Genomic DNA, 18,685 nt, shown 5'->3' with positions numbered 1-18,685 from the left:
GGCGCTGACTGTTGATCGCTGACCGGACCCACCATGAAGAAGTCATTTGTTATTGTTTTTTGGCATGTATTTTTTTATTTGGTTTCTTTGGCCATTGTCGTCCGTTTTTGTTTGTGTCGGTGGATTAGTTGGTATGGAAGGGCAATTTTAAAAGAGAAAGTAGACAGTGTGAAAGCAGTGGTTCAACGTGATCGCAGGAGTTGATGTAGGGGCAATTAAGTTATAAATTATTGAAATGTCTTGGAAAAAAGCTTTAGGGATCTAGAAAAGAAATCTAAGTGAGTAGATTTTAAAGTGCTTTAAAAATTAATTTAAGAAAGCAGGGAGAATTTGTCATAGCATTGATATTTAGCTATTCAAATAAAAATTGAATTTGACGAAAAAAATTTACTTTTTTTAAATTTAAAGAGTGATTTTGAAAATGAATTAAAAAAGTCACTTTTTTAGTTAAATATTATTATTATTATTATTATTATTATTATTATATTTTGGTTCTTAGTAAATAGAGAGAAGGAAAATGAATATACAAGAGTATCTCTATTGAGTTCTTTAAATTTGATTTTTCTTTAAAAATTTAAAAAAAAACTCACAAAAAGAGTCATTTAACAAATTTAACTTTATTTCAAATTTTACTTTGATCAACAAAACTCTTCAAATACAAGTGCCAAAAAGTGAAAGTTATTTAGTTTTTTTAATCTTATATATTCATTTTTCTTCTCTCTCTCATCTACCAAGAATAAAATAAAATAAGAATTAAAAAAAATAAGAAAATAATAATACTTAATTAAAGAAGAGGAAGATACAGAGAGTTTGATATTTGGTTCATTTTATAAGCCATTCTTCAAATTTAAAAAAGTTAATTTTTTTTTTTTGAAATTTAACAGAGCTCAGTATGTGGATGCTCTAAAACTAAATAACTTTCATTTTTTGGCACTTCGTATTTGGAGAGCCTTAATAATCAAAGTTAAATTTGAAATAGAGTATAGAGCTTGTTAAATGATTCTTTTTGTGAATTTTTTTAAATTAAAAAAAAAAAATCAAATTTAAAGAACACAATAAAAATGTTTTTTTTTTTTTTTTTTTTTTTTTTAAGTGCAGGTTGCATTCGGGTCAAATCGTAACCCGGGACAGGTAAGATGCAGGGGCGGAGATCCATCAAGTATTATTTGGACTAGAAAAGCTGATTACAATAATGTCTGACTCTTTATTCTTTAAAAAATTGCAAAATGAAACTGTGAATCCACCGCGTGTTGACGCCGCCTGGTTATGATGGGTTGGTGGACGGTGGTTCATGATTCATCCATGTTTCTGCATGTTGCCATGTCATTATTTCATGCGTGCATTCCAATTGGTACTAAGGGTTTTTCCATTTATTTTTTTTTTCTAACAAAAAAAAAAATCCAAGGAGGAGGGAATTGATTCCTGGAATCTGAGGATTAGAGGAGGAGGCTGATTTAGAAGTTCTATGAGTCTTTTTATGGAAATTTTTGTTTTTGCTTACTTTCAAGAGGTGAAAAGATCCTTGGTTGAGACGAAATAAAATGTCCAGAAGTCCTGAACCAGTCAGGCCCTCCAAACTTGAAGGATTTGATGATAAAAAATGGGAAATAAGTATTTTTTTTAATTTGGTTTTGCAATTATGAAAAATATTCGATTTGAATTTGAATTGTTTTGGGTTGGTTATATGCAATTATTTTCTAAAGTAAATGCAATTTAATTGGCTTTTATTGTCCTAATCCATTTAGCAAAGAGTCACAGACAAACTCTGCCACATTGGTGGATGCAATCATGCAATTTTGGCAACTTCTACGCTCCCTCCTACCTTGCCGTGTTACGATTTGACTTCAATCCAACTTGCACCACTAACAAATCTATTTTCTTCAATAATGTATATGCCCCACCCCCCCGGTCCGTTTACATTTTCTTCAATAATGCCCCCCTGTTTACATTTGCCTTTTTAAAGTGCGTGTAAGGGAGTACTTTTTTGAAACACAATTTTAAAATTCAAACTGCAATTTTTATTTTTTTTAAACTATTCAATCATTTTATATATCATTGATGAATACTTTGATCAATATGTTTGGCTATTACAATGTCAAAAGCACATTGAGGAGGTTTTTATTATATGAATCACTCTTTCCATAATTGTGAGTGCACTATTTGCAAGCTTATGAACTGCTTCGTTCACTTCCCGTTGTGAACATGAGAGACTCTACTTTGTATAAGAAATTGCAACACAATTCGAGCATCGTCAATTATTTAGCCATATCGACACTAATTATGCCCCTCTTTCTGTAAAGCCTACACTACTTGTAAAGCATCTCCTTCCGGCTCCACCTTATTCCACCCTATCTCTTTAGCAAAAATAATTGCCCATAAAGCAGCAACAAATTTAGCTACAACGGGGTCAATAATGTTACATTTTGGAGATTGCAAGGTAGCCAACACCTCCCCCATAAAATCACGTATAATGACTCATATGCCCATATTCCTATTATGTATGTCTACCGCAGCATCCCAATTGACCTTAACAATTCTCTCAAAATGAATCGTCCAACAATGGCAAACCACTGTTTCTTCATCTTCCGTCTTATGATGGATGGCTTGTGTATCTTTATATTCTTGAATGGACTCGAGAGCCTTCTGAACAAGTTGGTTAGGATGGTCGAAAAGCCCCCCATAGACCACATAATATCTTCTTAGCCACAAGTTCCGAGCGACCACCGCCATTGCCTCCGATTCATCCTTATCCAATTTTTTGCACATGTTATCTACGAAGAGTATAAACTCATCATTCATCTCACCACATTTTTGAAACTTCCAACAACATACACTCCACACATCTCTAGTTGCAGGGCAGTTCCATAAAACATGCTCTGTTGTTTCCTCTGCCTTCCCACATATAGGGCATAGAGAGAGTCGAGCACAATTTTCTTCTTAAACAAATCGCTTTTGTCGACAATGCATTGAGACATGTCCTCCACATGAACACTTTTACAACATTTAGGACCCTCATCTGCCAAATGCTCTTCCATGTATCCGTGAAACGAGACGTATAAGAACTTTCCCCTTTATCATTCTTCGTACATGAGTTTGCTAGATGATATGCACTTCTAACATTGAACTCTTCCGATGCTGAGCACCTCCACATCTGTTGATTTCTACCATTGAACATGCTAAGGGGAATTTGACTAATTTTTGCCTTAATATCCTCCTCAAAGGCCGCCACAAGCAAGGTAGAATTTCACCACCGAGTGTCCCTGTCAATAAGATCAACCACTACTGCATCTTCTGAAAGTCCCCTTCTAAGAATATAAGGGCGTACACACGACCTGATTCTGTGGGATCCATTTGTTGTAAAAAAAATTTTATTTTCTCACCATTCTCGACTCTCCAAGTAAGCCCCTCCTTAAATAAATCTCTGGCAAACCATATGCTCCTCCATAAATACGAGGGTCAGTTTCACAACAGCTAACGGCTTCGAGTTCTGAAGTACACGCCAACCCTACTTTGCTAGCAGTGCCTTATTGAAGTTCTCTAGGTCCCGAAATCCCAATCTCCCATTCAATTTTGATTTCCCCATTTTGGTCCAGTTCACTTGGTATTGAATTTTTGCATCATTATCCATATGTGCCCACCATAACTTCTTTATCATGGAATTTATTTCAATGAGCCTTTGGGAGCTTCAATAAACTCATTATGTACTCTGGAATAGCTTAGACAATTGCTTTTAGCAAAATCTCATTCATAGCTTGAGATAAGAATTTTACCTTCTAATTGCTTATAAGATTCAAAATTCTATCTTTGACTGACTGAAAAGTTCACCTTCGAGACCTTCGAACCATTGCTGACCCAAATATTTATCAAAGCATTGGGTAGGTTGTACCCTAGAGATTGCAGAGATTCTAAGTTGATTGGCTGCACATGTATTTTTGTTGAAGAAGATAGATGTTTTTTCTTTATTAAAAATCAAACTGCAATTTTGTTAAAGGCTTTTATGTGTTATCAAATTGCACTTTTTTTTTAAAAAAAAAAAAAAAAAAAAGAATTGCTATGATTCCTCGTGACATGAATATTATTTTCTAAAAAAAAAAAAAACTTAACATTTCTTTTTTTAAAATTACATATTCAAACAAGGATTCCGCTTACATTCTGTTTTAATAACAACATGTATGTTGTAGTTTAAGCAACGATCAAGATTGAATCTCTCAAAATCTTTCTTCATTTTCTCTTTCCTATTAAAAGTTTCTCAAAGTAAATTAATTTTGAAATTTAATCTTGACCGTTACTTACATTACAACATACATACTGTTATTAAAATAATTATTAAAATAATAGCATATAAGCATATCCCTCAAACCCTTAAAATACCCGGTTACTATGCATTTCCCATACCTACCAAATAGAACGACAATAATAACAGACAATGACCAATACACCTCCCCTGGCTTCTTTAAAGAAATGAAAAATAAATAATAATAATAATAATTTTGACTTCATCGTTTCAATTCTTTTATATAATCCAACAAAATACACCTCCCCATCTGCCCATCTGCATTATACAAATCTTCCCCTCCCTTCCACTACGAGTCTACAACCATGAACGGAGCTGAAGCAATTACATGGCCTCAACTCCTGGGCAGCAATAACTGGGAAGGCCTTCTAGACCCCCTCGACCTCTCCCTCCGCAAGCTCATCCTCCGCTGCGGCGACCTCTGCCAGGCCACCTACGACGCCTTCAACAACGACCAAAACTCCAAGTACTGCGGCTCCAGCCGCTACGGCAAGGCCTTCTTCTTCCACAACCTCATGTTCGACACCCCCTCCGACTACCAAGTCGTCTCCTTCCTCTACGCCACCGCCAAAGTCAGCAACGCCGACGCCTTTCTTCTCCATTCCCACTCTCGCGAGTCCTGGGACCGCGAGTCCAACTGGATTGGCTACATCGCCGTCACCTCCGACGACGTCAGCCGCGCCCTCGGCCGCCGTGAAATATACGTCGCATGGCGCGGCACAACAAGGAGCTACGAGTGGATTGATGTGTTGGGTGCTGACCGGGCATCTGCCATGTCATTGATTCGTCCAAATGATCCTGAAAAAGCACCGAAAAAACTTCTCTGTTTCTCTTCTGTTAAACCGTTAAGGAGAGAAAAGATTCCAAAAGTCACGAGGGGTTGGATTACCATTTACACCTCAGACGACCCCACGTCACCCTTCACAAAAACAAGCGCAAGAGCACAGCTTCTAAGCAAGATCAAGGAGTTGACCCACCAATACAAAGACGAGAATTTAAGCGTCACATTAACAGGGCACAGCCTTGGCGCAAGCTTATCGGTCTTGAGCGCTTTCGATCTTGTCGAGAATGGGGTTTCCGATATTCCGGTTTCGGCTATTGTTTTCGGGTGCCCGCGAGTTGGGAATAAAGCTTTCAATGAGAGGTTCAACAAGTACACAAATCTGAAGGTTCTGCATGTGAAGAACACCATCGACGTGATCCCGCACTATCCGGGGCGGTGGTTGGGGTACGTGGACACGGGGATCGAGCTGGTGATAGATACAAGGAAGTCGCCGAGCTTGAAGGACTCCAAGAATCCGAGTGACTGGCATAATTTGCAGGCCATGTTGCATGTGGTGGCTGGCTGGAACGGGAAGAAGGGTGACTTTGAGCTGAAGGTGAAGAGGAGCTTGGCTTTGGTCAACAAATCCTCTGAGTTTCTCAAGGATGAGTGCTTGATTTCAGGGTCGTGGTGGGTGGAGAAGAACAAAGGGATGGTGCGTGATGACAATGGTGATTGGGTTTTGGCTCCACCCGATGACGAACACCTACCTGTCCCTGAGTATTATTGACAAGGCCCACCAATTGAATGGTTTGTTTTCTTGATTGGTTTGTATTATTATTATTATTATTATTATTTTAATTTATCCTAGTTTTGACATTCATTTTAAATAAATTTAAATATATATTTTTTTAAATGGTTGGCATGAGAACCCACATAAAACATGTCAACATTAGTTCATAAAATCTGAGTGTAAAGTGTAGTGTTATGGTCTGATTGGATTTGCAATAAAAACACAATTAAAGTGTTTATAAAATTACAGTATGGTTTTTAAAATCGCAATTTAACATTTAAAATTATGCGTTTTTTTTTTTAAAAAAAATAATCCTTTTACTTACGATTTGAAAACACAAATTCTCTATAAAATCATGATGCTAAAACATTCCCTGCCTAATATTTGGTGTATAAGTTATTTAGGAAATAAATATATATATACATTAAAAATATAGAAAATAATTGAATATAGAGGTATATGGGTCGTCTAGAATGATGCACAACTAGAATGTGCTTCTTTCCTCGTTCTTTTGCGATCCCACGTCAATAGTTGTATGTATGTAAAACTCAATAATTAAGTCTGTTTAAGAACTAACTTGGGAGAATTATGATATGCTTATTTAATCATTTTTCAATCAATATTGTAATTTTTATTTAAGAAATTAAACAATTCTACCATAACGCTAGCTTTATTTAAATTGACCGACCGATCCCAGGCCCGGGCCAAGTTTAATTAAGATGTTTATTTTGCTTTCGTAAGGAGAATAACTCCTATAAGCAGCTCTTTTGTGCCCACCAAAAGCAGTTGCCACCTAGGATTATTGCACAAACCCAAATAAAAACAAAAACATCATATTATATAGCTTTATTCCCTTTATTTATTTATTTTTTTTTAAGAATATGGGAAAGGGCTAAGGGTGGCTCGCTGCCACCCCCAACCCATCTGGGGTGGCCAGCGGGCTGGATGTGGCCGTGGCTCGGCGACCACCCCTAGGCCATGGGTGGCTCACCGACCACCCCATATGGGCTAGGGGTGGCCACGCGGGCCACCCCTAGGACATGGGGTGGCCGGCGGGAGATGGGGTGGCCACCCAACCACCCCATCAAATTATTATTATTTTTTTTTTAAATAAAATTAATTTTTTAGGGTTTAAGTGAAATAATATGATGTGATAGTGTTTTGACTTTTTTCCTTAAACGTAGATTTATTCTAAAATGCTGAGGTGTCACTTGATGGGTGATGTGCACAAAGGGATGGGTTTACACCACCTCCTTATAAAAGTCACTCTCTTTAGTAAGTTAGAATATAATAAGGAAAACAAGTATGGAAGCACCGAGCATATTAAGGGCATGTTTAGGTGTGTATTTGAAGTGTTTAAAAGTACGTATAATATTCAAAAAGTTCATTTGAAGAAAAAAAATATATGTTTTATAAAAAAATTAAAAGCGCTTTTAAGGGTCTAAAATGACCAAAACGCACTCTTAGCAAAAGCTTAAAAATAAAGATTTTGCCAAAAAACGCTTTTTGACTTAAAATCTTTATTTCTCAAACACAATCTCAAACGTGCTCTAAGTTTATGTGGGTAATAAATGGGCCAAGTGTTCTAAGTGTTCTTTTAGTGTATATATATATATATATTTGTGTGTTTTCCTAGTCATATGTAGATATTATTTTTTTAAAATTTAGTAAGAGAAATAAGGATTATATTCTTTTTTGCCTTTTCATAAAATAATATCTAAGACCAAAGAACGCTGAGAGAACACATGGTATTTTCTTTAATAAATGGTATGAAAGTGAAACTCATATTTTGCAAGATTAAATGACTAAATTTATGTTTTTTCTATTAATTTAAATTTTAAAAATAATTAATTATTTAACATTGGGATTAGAGCTACTAGAGCTTTAAGATTCACACCACTTTGCCTTCACAACCGGATCCTCTCCAGTCCATTTTGGACTGGAAAGTACCCAATTAATGGCCGGATCAAAGATCATTGTGCCATAAATGGGACATCTGTCGGATTAATATAAATAATAATAAGATAAATATATCATAAGTCTCTGAATCAATGCGTCAAAATTAAATAGCCCCTAAGTTTTTTTTTTCAAAAATTTACTCTCTGGATTAATCAAAATGCCAATAAAATTTCTACCGTCAAAATTTTTTAACCCAATTAATTTCAATCAAAATGCACCGTTTGCCACGTCAGCGTATTAATTTTTTATTAATTTAATTTAAAAATTAAATCTAAAATTAATTAAAAAAAAAAAAAAAAAATTCCCGAGAGTGGGAGCGTCGACGGTGGGTATGTGTGAAAATGCCACCCCTGGGATTTTTTCCGACAAGAATTGTGAAACGCTTAATTCAGAGGCTGTTGGTGAACTAAAAACAGAGGAATTTGTTGAAAGCTTTGGTATTGGAAAGGCCTTAGAGAAAGAAGAACAGGACACATTCGCTGAAGATGGGATTTCCGAGAAGGGAGAGATAGTTGGCTCAAAAGCAAATTTTCTGGGTAAGGATGGTTCTGTGGATGAGGCTGAATTAGTTTCCGAAGATTGCTCACGTACTACGGTGTGTGAATTCACGTTTGATTCAATTACCCACGAGCTCCAAGCTTTATTAAGAGCATCTTTAAACATTTTGAAGTTCTGGGGTTTTTTGGAGGTGAGCCAAAGAGGGCAAGATTAATATTTGAAGTTGGATCTGAATCTTGGGAAAGGGTTTATCCCAAGAGAGGCTAATGCATCTTTGGACTTTTTTCTTATGTTGGCTATGGCTGGAGATTTGTGCAGTTGGTTTCATTTTCATTTGTGTTTGATTTCTGCTGTCGAAGATTTTTGTTTTTTCAAGTTTCTTATCTGATTCTTTTGTAGATCTTACAGGAACATATGAGCAAACCTGTTTGGTTTCTCACACACTTCAAGCATTCCTTTGAACATATCCATAGCTTTTCCTAAAGACCCATCATGAACATGAGCTGAAATCATCGAAGTCCATGTCACCACGTTCTTGTGAATCATTTTGCCGAACATGAGGTGTGCATGGTCTAAACCATTACATTTTGCGTATTGGCTCAAAAGGTTGTTTGCGATATGGAATTTTGAGATTGCCCGTGAGACTACAAGCTTTGCATGGAATTTCTTGCACTCTCTGATCGTTTGGGTTCTTCTCAAATAGAAGTGAAATGGGTGGGGTGGGCAGGGGTGGCAGCCCCACCGCTGGCCACCCCTTCAAATTTTTTTTTTTATTTTTTTTTTAAAAAAATTAGATTTAAAATTTAAAATTAAATTAAAAAAAAAATTAATATTTTAATGAGGTGAAACTGTGCGTTTTGACCCAGACTAACGGTTGTTAAAAAATTCTGACGGCATGGATTTTTCTGGCATTTTGATTAGCCAAGGGAGTAAATTTTCAAAAAAAAAAACTTAGAGACTATTTAATTTTGGCGCGTTGACTTAGGGACTTATAATATATTTACCCATAATAATAAAATATTATTTATATTTTAAAAATAATTAAAAAAATATTAAAAAATTAAGGTGTAGCTGGCTTGCCATAAGAGCCACCCTAAACCGGCCGGTCTGGGTGGCATTCAAATCTGTAAAGCTTTTTCCGAAAATTAAAAAAGGATTTTCGATCCAAGGGAAAACGTTTTTTGTTGACTATTATGTTATGTCACACCAAACACCGTAAAATGCAGAAATCATTTTCCTAAAAATGATTTTACGTCGAAAGAAACGGGGCCTAAGTAATGCGACCTTTACAATATATATAGTTTTGGGTTTTGTCAAATAGTTCATTGATCAGTTTTAAAAAAGAATAGTAACTCAATAGAATAAGCAAATAAATTAAAAAAAAATTAGTCTCATGATGTTAGAAAAATTGAGAATATTCATTAATGTGTTACATCAGAAAGAATTAGGCTGCTCAGATGGGGTGGCCAAACCACCTTCATGGCTATTGGGGGTGATTTGCCCACCCCTTCCATTTTGATTTTTTTTTTTGTCATTTGGAGGTAGCCGAACCACCCTTTGATCGAACCACCACCAATAGCCAATCATATGGGTAAAAAGGTAGACGGTTAACCACACTAACTGCAAACTGCTTTTGAAGGCGGTTAGTGAGTTTTTTAAAACCGCTAATCACCACATGAAACAACATCGTTTTTGTGTTTAAATATATATAAAAATGTATAAAAATCTAGAAACGATGTCATATGTAGTAGGGTATTATCGTATCACCATAAAAACGGCGTCGTTTAAGTTTTTTTTTTAATTTATTTTTAAATTTTTTCTTTTAAAAAAACAGTTAGCGGTTATTAAAGTTATTAACCGATAACCGTCGCTTAACCACTTTGGTGATTAGTGAAGGTGATTAATGAATTTTACTAACCGCTTTTTCATCCCTAGCCAATCACCCAGATATGATTATAGATGGTAGCAGAAGTATCTATCCCTAAAATAAAGCTACAAGAATAGGGGTTGGTGAAACAAAAGTCCCAAATCAATCATTGCAGTACAAAAGATTAAGTCTAAAAAAGAAAATGAAAAATGGATCTGATTAAATAAATTGGATCCCATAATTCCTTGTGATGTTGTCCAGTGATTGGATTGCAAAAAAGAGAGTGCACCATCGATGACGGCAATGAGGCGGTTGAAGATCACATTTCACACATCCTTGAACAAGGGAGCATGCTCTGCAACTACTTTGGATGAACTGTTGTGTAAATTTTAATACTCGCAAGTGCACGAATCGTTTGCAATATAGTGTTTTGCAGATGCGAAGTCAAACCCACAGGGAATTGTGTTTTTGAAAGATCAATTTATATCTAAATTAATTAAATCCTAACCTATAATGTATCCGTAGAAAAATCACAAGAGATATCCAATTTTTAGGCAAATAAAATCAAGTAATCAATTGTACTCAATTATCTCAAATCACCAAGTGTATCACTGAATCACAAAAGATATCCAAGAATCATTCAATCCAATTGAAAAGAAGTAAAACAATTGAAATATAAAACTCAATAAAATCAGATAAATAAAGACTTACATATAAGTAATGTCGTTCTTCATCAGTGAGGCTTCATCCCCAACCTTAGTTGGGAATTTAGTTCCACATAAAAATAAAATATAAACTTAAACCTAAACCTAAAGAAAAACTAAACTAAAGAGAAAAGTTGTTGAATTTTGCTCTCTGGACTTGTCTATCTTTTTTTGAATGTAAATGGGTCTATTTATAGGCTTAAGAAAGTCTTAGAAGCCCTAGTAAACTTAGATAATTCGGAGGTCTATCTCCCAGTCCAAATAGAAGTATGAAATCGGAATAGGATTCGTCCAAATTTGTGTCCTTTTATTGTGGGGCCATTTTGGCATAGTAACTATCCAAATTAGAAAGATCATATTTCACAACGAATTGTAGTATTTTGAGTTAGCTTTCCAATGCCGCTAGAATCATTTCAATCCGATATTTTAACGAAAAATTATAGTCAAAATACTGAGATATGTACAAAATCTGATTTTGAATCCAATCCGATTTTGACTCCGATTAGAGAAATTTCGATTTAATTCTCTCCTTGATTGGGTTAAACTTAACCACATCATCTAGGTCTTTTCAAAGTGTGATTTCTTTGAAACTTTGCATTTTTCCCTTTATAGCTGCAGTTTTTCTTTAACAACCTTTAAAACACAATACAAAACTAACATAAAACATTAAATAACGACATAACTAAATGATTAACTAATGTAAATAAAGAGGTCCAAATATGCAATATTTGGCACTAATCAAACACTCCCAAACTTACATTTTGCTTGTCCCTTAGCAAAATAAAATGAAAAATAATCTGAAAGCAAGAAACATAATCATCTTTCATGGGAGAGACGATTGCATTTAGCATATGCAACAAGCCTTTTAAACCCCTAGGCATCCCTAGTAGACGAGTGAAGTCTCGTGAGGGTTTAACATGAATGATACCCACAAACATTGTAGCACTATGTTGTTAACAAGAAAGAATTTTCACACAAACCATTGTTCTTCTTAAAAAGACAAACAACGGTGGAGAAAGTCCATAAATTAAATTTCATAAATTAATTTGGAGAAAGTCCATGTACTTCATTTCAAACTACCACCGACAATGTCGTCCGAACTAAAACAATTGTTAATTTTTCCGTAACAATGAAAATATCTTTAATAAAACTTTTTTTAAAAAAAAAAACCTAAAATTTTTCTTTTTTTTTTTTTTTTTTTAAAAAAAAGGGAGTGGAATTTTTTTTTTTTTTTTTTAAATGTTTTTGTTAAAAAGAAAACTTCTCGAATTTATAAATATATTTTTGTCTTATTCACACAAATTTAGAGTCATTTTTGTCTTTTGCTGACCTTGAAAGGAACATTAATTGTCCTAATTGAAAGTTTGAGAGGAACATTATTAATTGAGTAGTAATTTGAGGGAATATGTGAACCTTTTCTAATTAATTTATAACCAACTCCTTTTTGTACGTTTTATTTTTTGTTGGTGGGCTGTAAGCGTTGATGAGAAATGATATATATATATATATATATATATATAACATTAATATTATTATATTTTTATTTTAGTATGTTAATATAGTTAATACAACCACTAGGAGGCTGCAAGTAAAAATCCAACAAAATTCAAGCTTCTTCAGTCAATTTGGCAAAGTAAATATATAAAAAGCCTAAAAAGAAAAAGTTAAGCTTACCAACCATTTTATTAAAATCAATGTCTGAGGACAGCACATTCAAAGATTTTTCACTCGTTGAGGAGTTCCTTGACAAGGAATTCGTAAAGGGCTCCGAATTTTTCCTCACAAAAGATTTTGCTGACACGGTTGGCTTCACATTTCCACCAAATTTCCATACCCCATTTCCCCCAGTCTGTTTCCATTCGCTATAGGATTTAAGCGCATAAATCAAGCATTGGATCAAATCAAGTTTGAGAAAGTAAAAAACTGATGAGCAAATTCTGAAGCAAATCCTTTGGGAAGTGAGGGCAAAGTTGTAGACAAAAGGCAAATTTCGGTATACAGCTAGAAATGAGGAGCTTTGTGGCTTTTTGGATGTCGATAAGATGATTTTGGTTTAGTTGGTCTTGCTTGTTTGGTTGGTGGGGTTGTTTTGTCTTCCTGTTGTTGGTTTCTGCAGAATGTTCCTTCTTCTGTTTTCTGCAGTTAGGCTTGTATTTTGGGTTTTCTGGTTTGTAAGGGGGTTTCTTGTAAGGCCTGTGGCTAAAGTTTGATGTAAGTTGTATTTTGTGGTTTATAAAAGTTATCCAAAATATGAGTTTCATTTATAGTCATACCGTTTATTAACCATATGAACTTAGTATGCCCCTCTGCTTTGCCTCTATAAACTTTGTCTAGGTATGCAACGGTCCGTCGACTAAAATACAGCATGACCCAGAATTATGTAATTTCTTAAACATCACAACATTTGTTGAGAAATTATAAGCAAACCATGCATATTGCACAAAATTTTCCCAAGTTAGTTATTGAACAGACTTAATTCTTGACTATTACATACAACTATTGGATGTGGAAACGCATAAGATCGATGTTATCTGGTTGAGGAAAGAAGCGCATTCTATTAGTCTTGAATCTATATAAACAAAGGAGTAGTAAGCATCCGTGGAAGGCACAGAAAGAAGCGTCGAATAGTAAGCGAGTAAACCATGCATATTGCAGACAATTCACCAACCATCCATTTAATTCATGTCCCTTGTCCATAGTACTCGGGGACAGGTAGGTCCTCGTCATCGGGGGGAGCCATAACCCATTCCCCATTTTCATCACGCACCAGCCCTTTGTTCTTTTCCACCCACCATGACCCTGGAATCAAGCACTCATCCTTGAGAAACTCACAGGACTTGTTGACCAAAGCCAAGCTCCTCTTCACCTTCAGCTCAAAATCCCCCTTCTCCCCATTCCATCCAGCCACCACATGCAGCATGGCCTGCAAATTATGCCAGTCACTCGGATTCTTGGAGTCCTTCAAGCTCGGCGACTTCCTTGTATCTATCACCAGCTCAATCCCCGTGTACTCGTACCCCAACAGCTGCCCTGGATAGTGGGTTATTAAGTCGATTGTGTTCTTTACATGCAAAACCTTCAGATTTGTATACTTGTTGAACCTCTCATTGAAAGCTTTATTCCCAATTTGTGGGCACCCAAATACAATAGCTGCAACCGGAATACCGGAAACCCCATTCTCCACCAAATCGAAAGCGCTCAAGACCGATAAGTTTGCGCCAAGGCTGTGCCCTGTTAATGTGACGCTTATCTTCTCATCTTTGTATTGCTGTATCAAGCCTTTGATCTTGCTTAAAACCTGTGTTCTTGCACTGATCTTTGTGAAGGGTGAGTTGGTGTCGTCTGAGGTGTAAATAGTAAGCCAGCCGTTCATGACTTTTGGAACCTTTTCATTATCACCATGGCTATCACTACTGCTACTACCATCATCGCCATCGCCAAATTCAGCACGCGCATTTGGACGAATCAATTGCATGGCACATTTGAGATCAGCGTCTAACACGTCAACCCACTCGTAGCTCCTTGTCGTCCCGCGCCACACGACATGTATTTCGCGTCGGCCCAGGGCGCGGCTGACGTCGTCGGTGGTGACGGCGATGTAGCCAATCCAGTTGGACTCACGGTCCCAGGACTCGCGCGACTGCGAGTGGAGAAGAAGGGCTTCAGGGTGGCCGACTTTGGCGGTGGCGTAGAGGAAGGACACGACTTGGTAGTCGGAGGCGGCGTCAAACATGACTTTGTGGAAGAATGAGGCCTTTCCATAGCGGCTGGAGCCGCAGTACTTGGAGTTCTGGTCGTTGTTGAAGGCGTCGTAGGTGGCCTGGCAGAGGTCGCCGCAGCGGAGGATGAGCTGGCGGAGGGAGAGGTCGAGGGGGTCTAGAAGGCCTTCCCAGTTATTGCTGCCGAGGAGTTGAGACCATTCTGTTGATTCGGCTGCTTCGGTTGCTGGGTTCATCGTCACGGCGGGGGCGTGTTTGGGGCTCAGAGTGTATGTTGTTGGATTATTTCCCATTTAGATAAGGAAGATTTTCTAAGGTTTGATGGAGAAAGGAACGGAATTTGTGTTGTTTAATTGGATACAGATGTCTCTTGGGGGATAAAAAATGGGTGGCGATAAAGGAAAATGAATATACAAGATCAGCTCTATTGAGCTTTTTAAATTCAATTTTTCTTTAAAAATTTTAAAAAACTCATAAAAAAGAGTTATTTAACAAACTCTTTATTCTATTTCAAATTCAATAAGGCTTTTCAAATAGCAAGTGCCAAAAAGTAAAAGTTATTTAACTTTTTAATCTTATATATTCATTTTATAACTTCTCTCTCATCTACCAAGAATAAAAAAAGAATTAAAAGATAAGAAAATAATAATGTTTGATTAAAGTAAACGAAGACATAGAGAGTTTGATATTTGGTTTATTTTAAAAGCGATTCTTCAAATTTAAAAAAGTAAGTTTTTCTTTTCTAGTTTAACTTTTATTTGAAGTGCTCAATATGGATGCTTTAAAACTAAATAACTTTCACTTTTATATTTGGAAAGATCAAAGTTAAATTTAAAATAGAGTAGAGAGCTTGTTAAATAACTTTTTTTTTTTTTGAATTTTTTTTTTTTTTATAAAAAAAATCAAATTTAAAGAAATCAATAAAAATGTTTTTTTTTTTTAAGTGCAGGTTGCATTCGGGTCAAATCGTAACCCGGACAGGTAAGATGCAGGGGCGGAGATCCATCAAGTATTATTTGGACTAGAAAAGCCGATTACAATAATGTCTGACTCTTTATTCTTTAAAAAATTGCAAAATGAAACTGTGAATCCACCACGTGTTGACGCCGCCTGGTTATGATAGGTTGGTGGACGGTGGTTCATCCATGTTTCTGCATGTTGCCATGTCATTAATTATTTCATGCGTGCATTCCAATTGGTATTAAGGGTTGTTCCTTTTTTTTTTTTTTTTTTTTTTTTTTGAACAAAAAAAAAAAAAAAATCCAAGGAGGAGGGAATTGATTCCTGGAATATGAGGATTAGAGGAGGAGGCTGATTTAGAAGTTCTATGAGTCTTTTTTATGGAAATTTTTGTTTTTGCATACTTTGTTGAGACGAAATAGTTTTAATTTTTTCTTAAAATGTCCAAAAGTCCTGAACCAGTCAGCCCTCCAAACTTGAAGGATTTGATGATAAAAAATAGGAAATAAGTATTGTTTAATTTGGTTTTGTAATTAAAACAACAGAATGTATGCTGTAATTTAAATAACGGTCAAGATTGAATCTCTCAAAATATTTCTTCATTTTCTCTCTCCTATTAAAAGTTTCTCAAAATAAGTCAACTTTGAGATTCAATCTTGACAGTTGTTTACACTACAGCATACATGCTGTTATTATTGTCGGGTATTTTAAGGGTTTGAGGGATCTGGTTTACATGATGTTATTTTAATAACAGCATGTATGCTATAATGTAAGCAACGGTCAAGATTGAATTTCAAAGTTGACTTATTTTGAGAAGTTTTTAATAGGAAAGAGAAAATCAAAAAAGATTTTGAGAGATTCATTCTTAACCGTTACTTAAATTATAGCATAAATGCTGTTATTAAAACAACATGTAAACGGGATCCAGCAGACAATGACCAATACACCTTCCCTTCTACCTTCTGGCTTCTTTAAAGAAATGAAAAATAAATAATAATAATAATATTGACTTCATCGTTTCAATTCTTTTATATAATCCAACAAAATACACCTACTCATCTGCCCATCTGCATTATACAAATCTTCCCCTCCCTTACACTACGAGTCTACAACCATGAACGGAGCTGAAGCAATTACATGGCCTAAACTCCTGGGCAGCAATAACTGGGAAGGCCTTCTAGACCCCCTCGACCTCTCCCTCCGCAAACTCATCCTCCGCTGCGGCGACCTCTGCCAGGCCACCTACGACGCCTTCAACAACGACCAAAACTCCAAGTACTGCGGCTCCAGCCGCTACGGCAAGGCCTCCTTCTTCCACAACCTCATGTTCGACGCCCCCTCCGACTACCAAGTCGTTTCCTTCCTCTACGCCACCGCCAAAGTCAGCAACGCCGAAGCCTTTCTTCTCCACTCCCACTCCCGCGAATCCTGGGACCGCGAGTCCAACTGGATTGGCTACATCGCCGTCACCTCCGACGATGTCAGCCGCGCCCTCGGCCGCCGTGAAATATACGTCGCATGGCGCGGCACAACAAGGAGCTACGAGTGGATTGATGTGTTGGGTGCTGACCTGGCATCTGCCATGTCATTGATTCGTCCAAACAATCCTGAAAAAGCGCCGAAAAAACTTCTCTGTTTCTCTTCTGTTAAACCGTTAAGGAGAGAAAAGATTCCAAAAGTCATGAGGGGCTGGATTACCATTTACACCTCAGACGACCCCACGTCACCCTTCACAAAAACAAGCGCAAGAGCACAGCTTCTAAGCAAGATCAAGGAGTTGACCCACCAATACAAAGACGAGAATGTAAGCGTCACATTAACAGGGCACAGCCTTGGCGCAAGCTTATCGGTCTTGAGCGCTTTCGATCTTGTCGAGAATGGGGTTTCCGATATTCCGGTTTCGGCTATTGTTTTCGCGTGCCCGCGAGTTGGGAATAAAGCTTTCAATGAGAGGTTCAACAAGTACACAAATCTGAAGGTTCTGCATGTGAAGAACACCATCGACGTGATCCCGCACTATCCGGGGCGGTGGTTGGGGTACGTGGACACGGGGATCGAGCTGGTGATAGATACAAGGAAGTCGCCGAGCTTGAAGGACTCCAAGAATCCGAGTGACTGGCATAATTTGGAGGCCATGTTGCATGTGGTGGCTGGCTGGAACGGGAAGAATGGTGATTTTGAGCTGAAGGTGAAGAGGAGTTTGGCTTTGGTCAACAAATTCTCTGATTTTCTCAAGGATGAGTGCTTGATTCCAGGGTCGTGGTGGGTGGAGAAGAACAAAGGGATGGTGCGTGATGACAATGGCGATTGGGTTTTGGCTCCACCCAATCACGAATTGTTCGAAATAATTTTAGTTATGCACAAATTCTCATTGATATAAAATAATTACAATATAAAAATTAACAATAAAATAAATAAAATATAAGAGATGAAAAGTAGAGTATGAAAAGATCTCACAATGCTATAGAATCACGCAAGAGCATTGTCCTTAAAGGTTGATTCGTGCCTCCCAGAGTGTATAACTCAGTGCGATCAGATCATTTGACACGCAACTTTTCAGGATTAGACTATAACACCTACTTTCGTTAAGGACGCACTTCCAGTAACGAAGACTAGTAGAACAACTCTTTGATTTTCTTGATAAAAAACCGCAAAGAGAAAATAAAAATTGAATATAATCGAATTCTATGCAATTGATCTTCTAAAATAGGACAAAACTCTTTTATAAAGAAAATAAGTTTGCCTTTCTTTCTTTCTTGTTGCAAACTCACTCTACCATAGGATTGAGAATGTTTTATTTCTTTATATAATTAATAACCAAATGGTCATAACACTAAAAAACGATAAAACATTTGTTAATAATCAAATTGTCAAACTACAATAAAACTTGTTAAATACTAACGGTCAAAACGGTAAAAATCTATTAAAACTAATTTTTATTTAATAACTCATAACCAAGTAATAGATACAAATGGTCATAAAAGTTATATCTCATAACCAAGTAATAAATACAAACGGTTATAAACCAAAATTGTTAAAGATGATTTTTATTTCTTATAAAAATTCGTGAAGATATTATCAAATGATAAAACATTTTCAAATGACTGAAAAATGAATGTTTGTAACAA

The 18,685-nt window shown here is 36.3% G+C and overlaps 2 protein-coding genes and 1 pseudogene across 2 annotated transcripts; 2 read left to right on the top strand and 1 right to left on the bottom strand.

Moving 5' to 3' along the window:
- The first annotated feature begins 4,329 nt into the window (after positions 1-4,329).
- Positions 4,330-5,883, top strand: LOC132182395 (phospholipase A1-IIdelta). Its single transcript, XM_059595631.2, has one exon. It carries the CDS (start codon positions 4,600-4,602, stop codon positions 5,845-5,847), a length of 1,248 nt encoding a protein of 415 aa, XP_059451614.2. The 5' UTR covers positions 4,330-4,599; the 3' UTR covers positions 5,848-5,883.
- A 7,441-nt stretch (positions 5,884-13,324) lies between these two features.
- LOC132182890 (phospholipase A1-IIdelta) lies at positions 13,325-14,870 on the bottom strand. The gene has a single exon (XM_059596257.2). The coding sequence runs from the start codon at positions 14,831-14,833 to the stop codon at positions 13,559-13,561; it is 1,275 nt and encodes a 424-aa protein (XP_059452240.2). The 5' UTR covers positions 14,834-14,870; the 3' UTR covers positions 13,325-13,558.
- A 1,798-nt stretch (positions 14,871-16,668) lies between these two features.
- LOC132181851 (phospholipase A1-IIdelta pseudogene) lies at positions 16,669-17,937 on the top strand (annotated as a pseudogene).
- Positions 17,938-18,685: the final 748 nt, after the last annotated feature.

The sequence above is a fragment of the Corylus avellana genome, chromosome 5 (assembly GCF_965113065.1).
Source record: "Corylus avellana chromosome 5, dhCorAvel1.hap1.2, whole genome shotgun sequence".
Lineage (NCBI taxonomy): Eukaryota > Viridiplantae > Streptophyta > Magnoliopsida > Fagales > Betulaceae > Corylus > Corylus avellana.
This window is presented reverse-complemented; position numbering and strand designations above follow the sequence as displayed.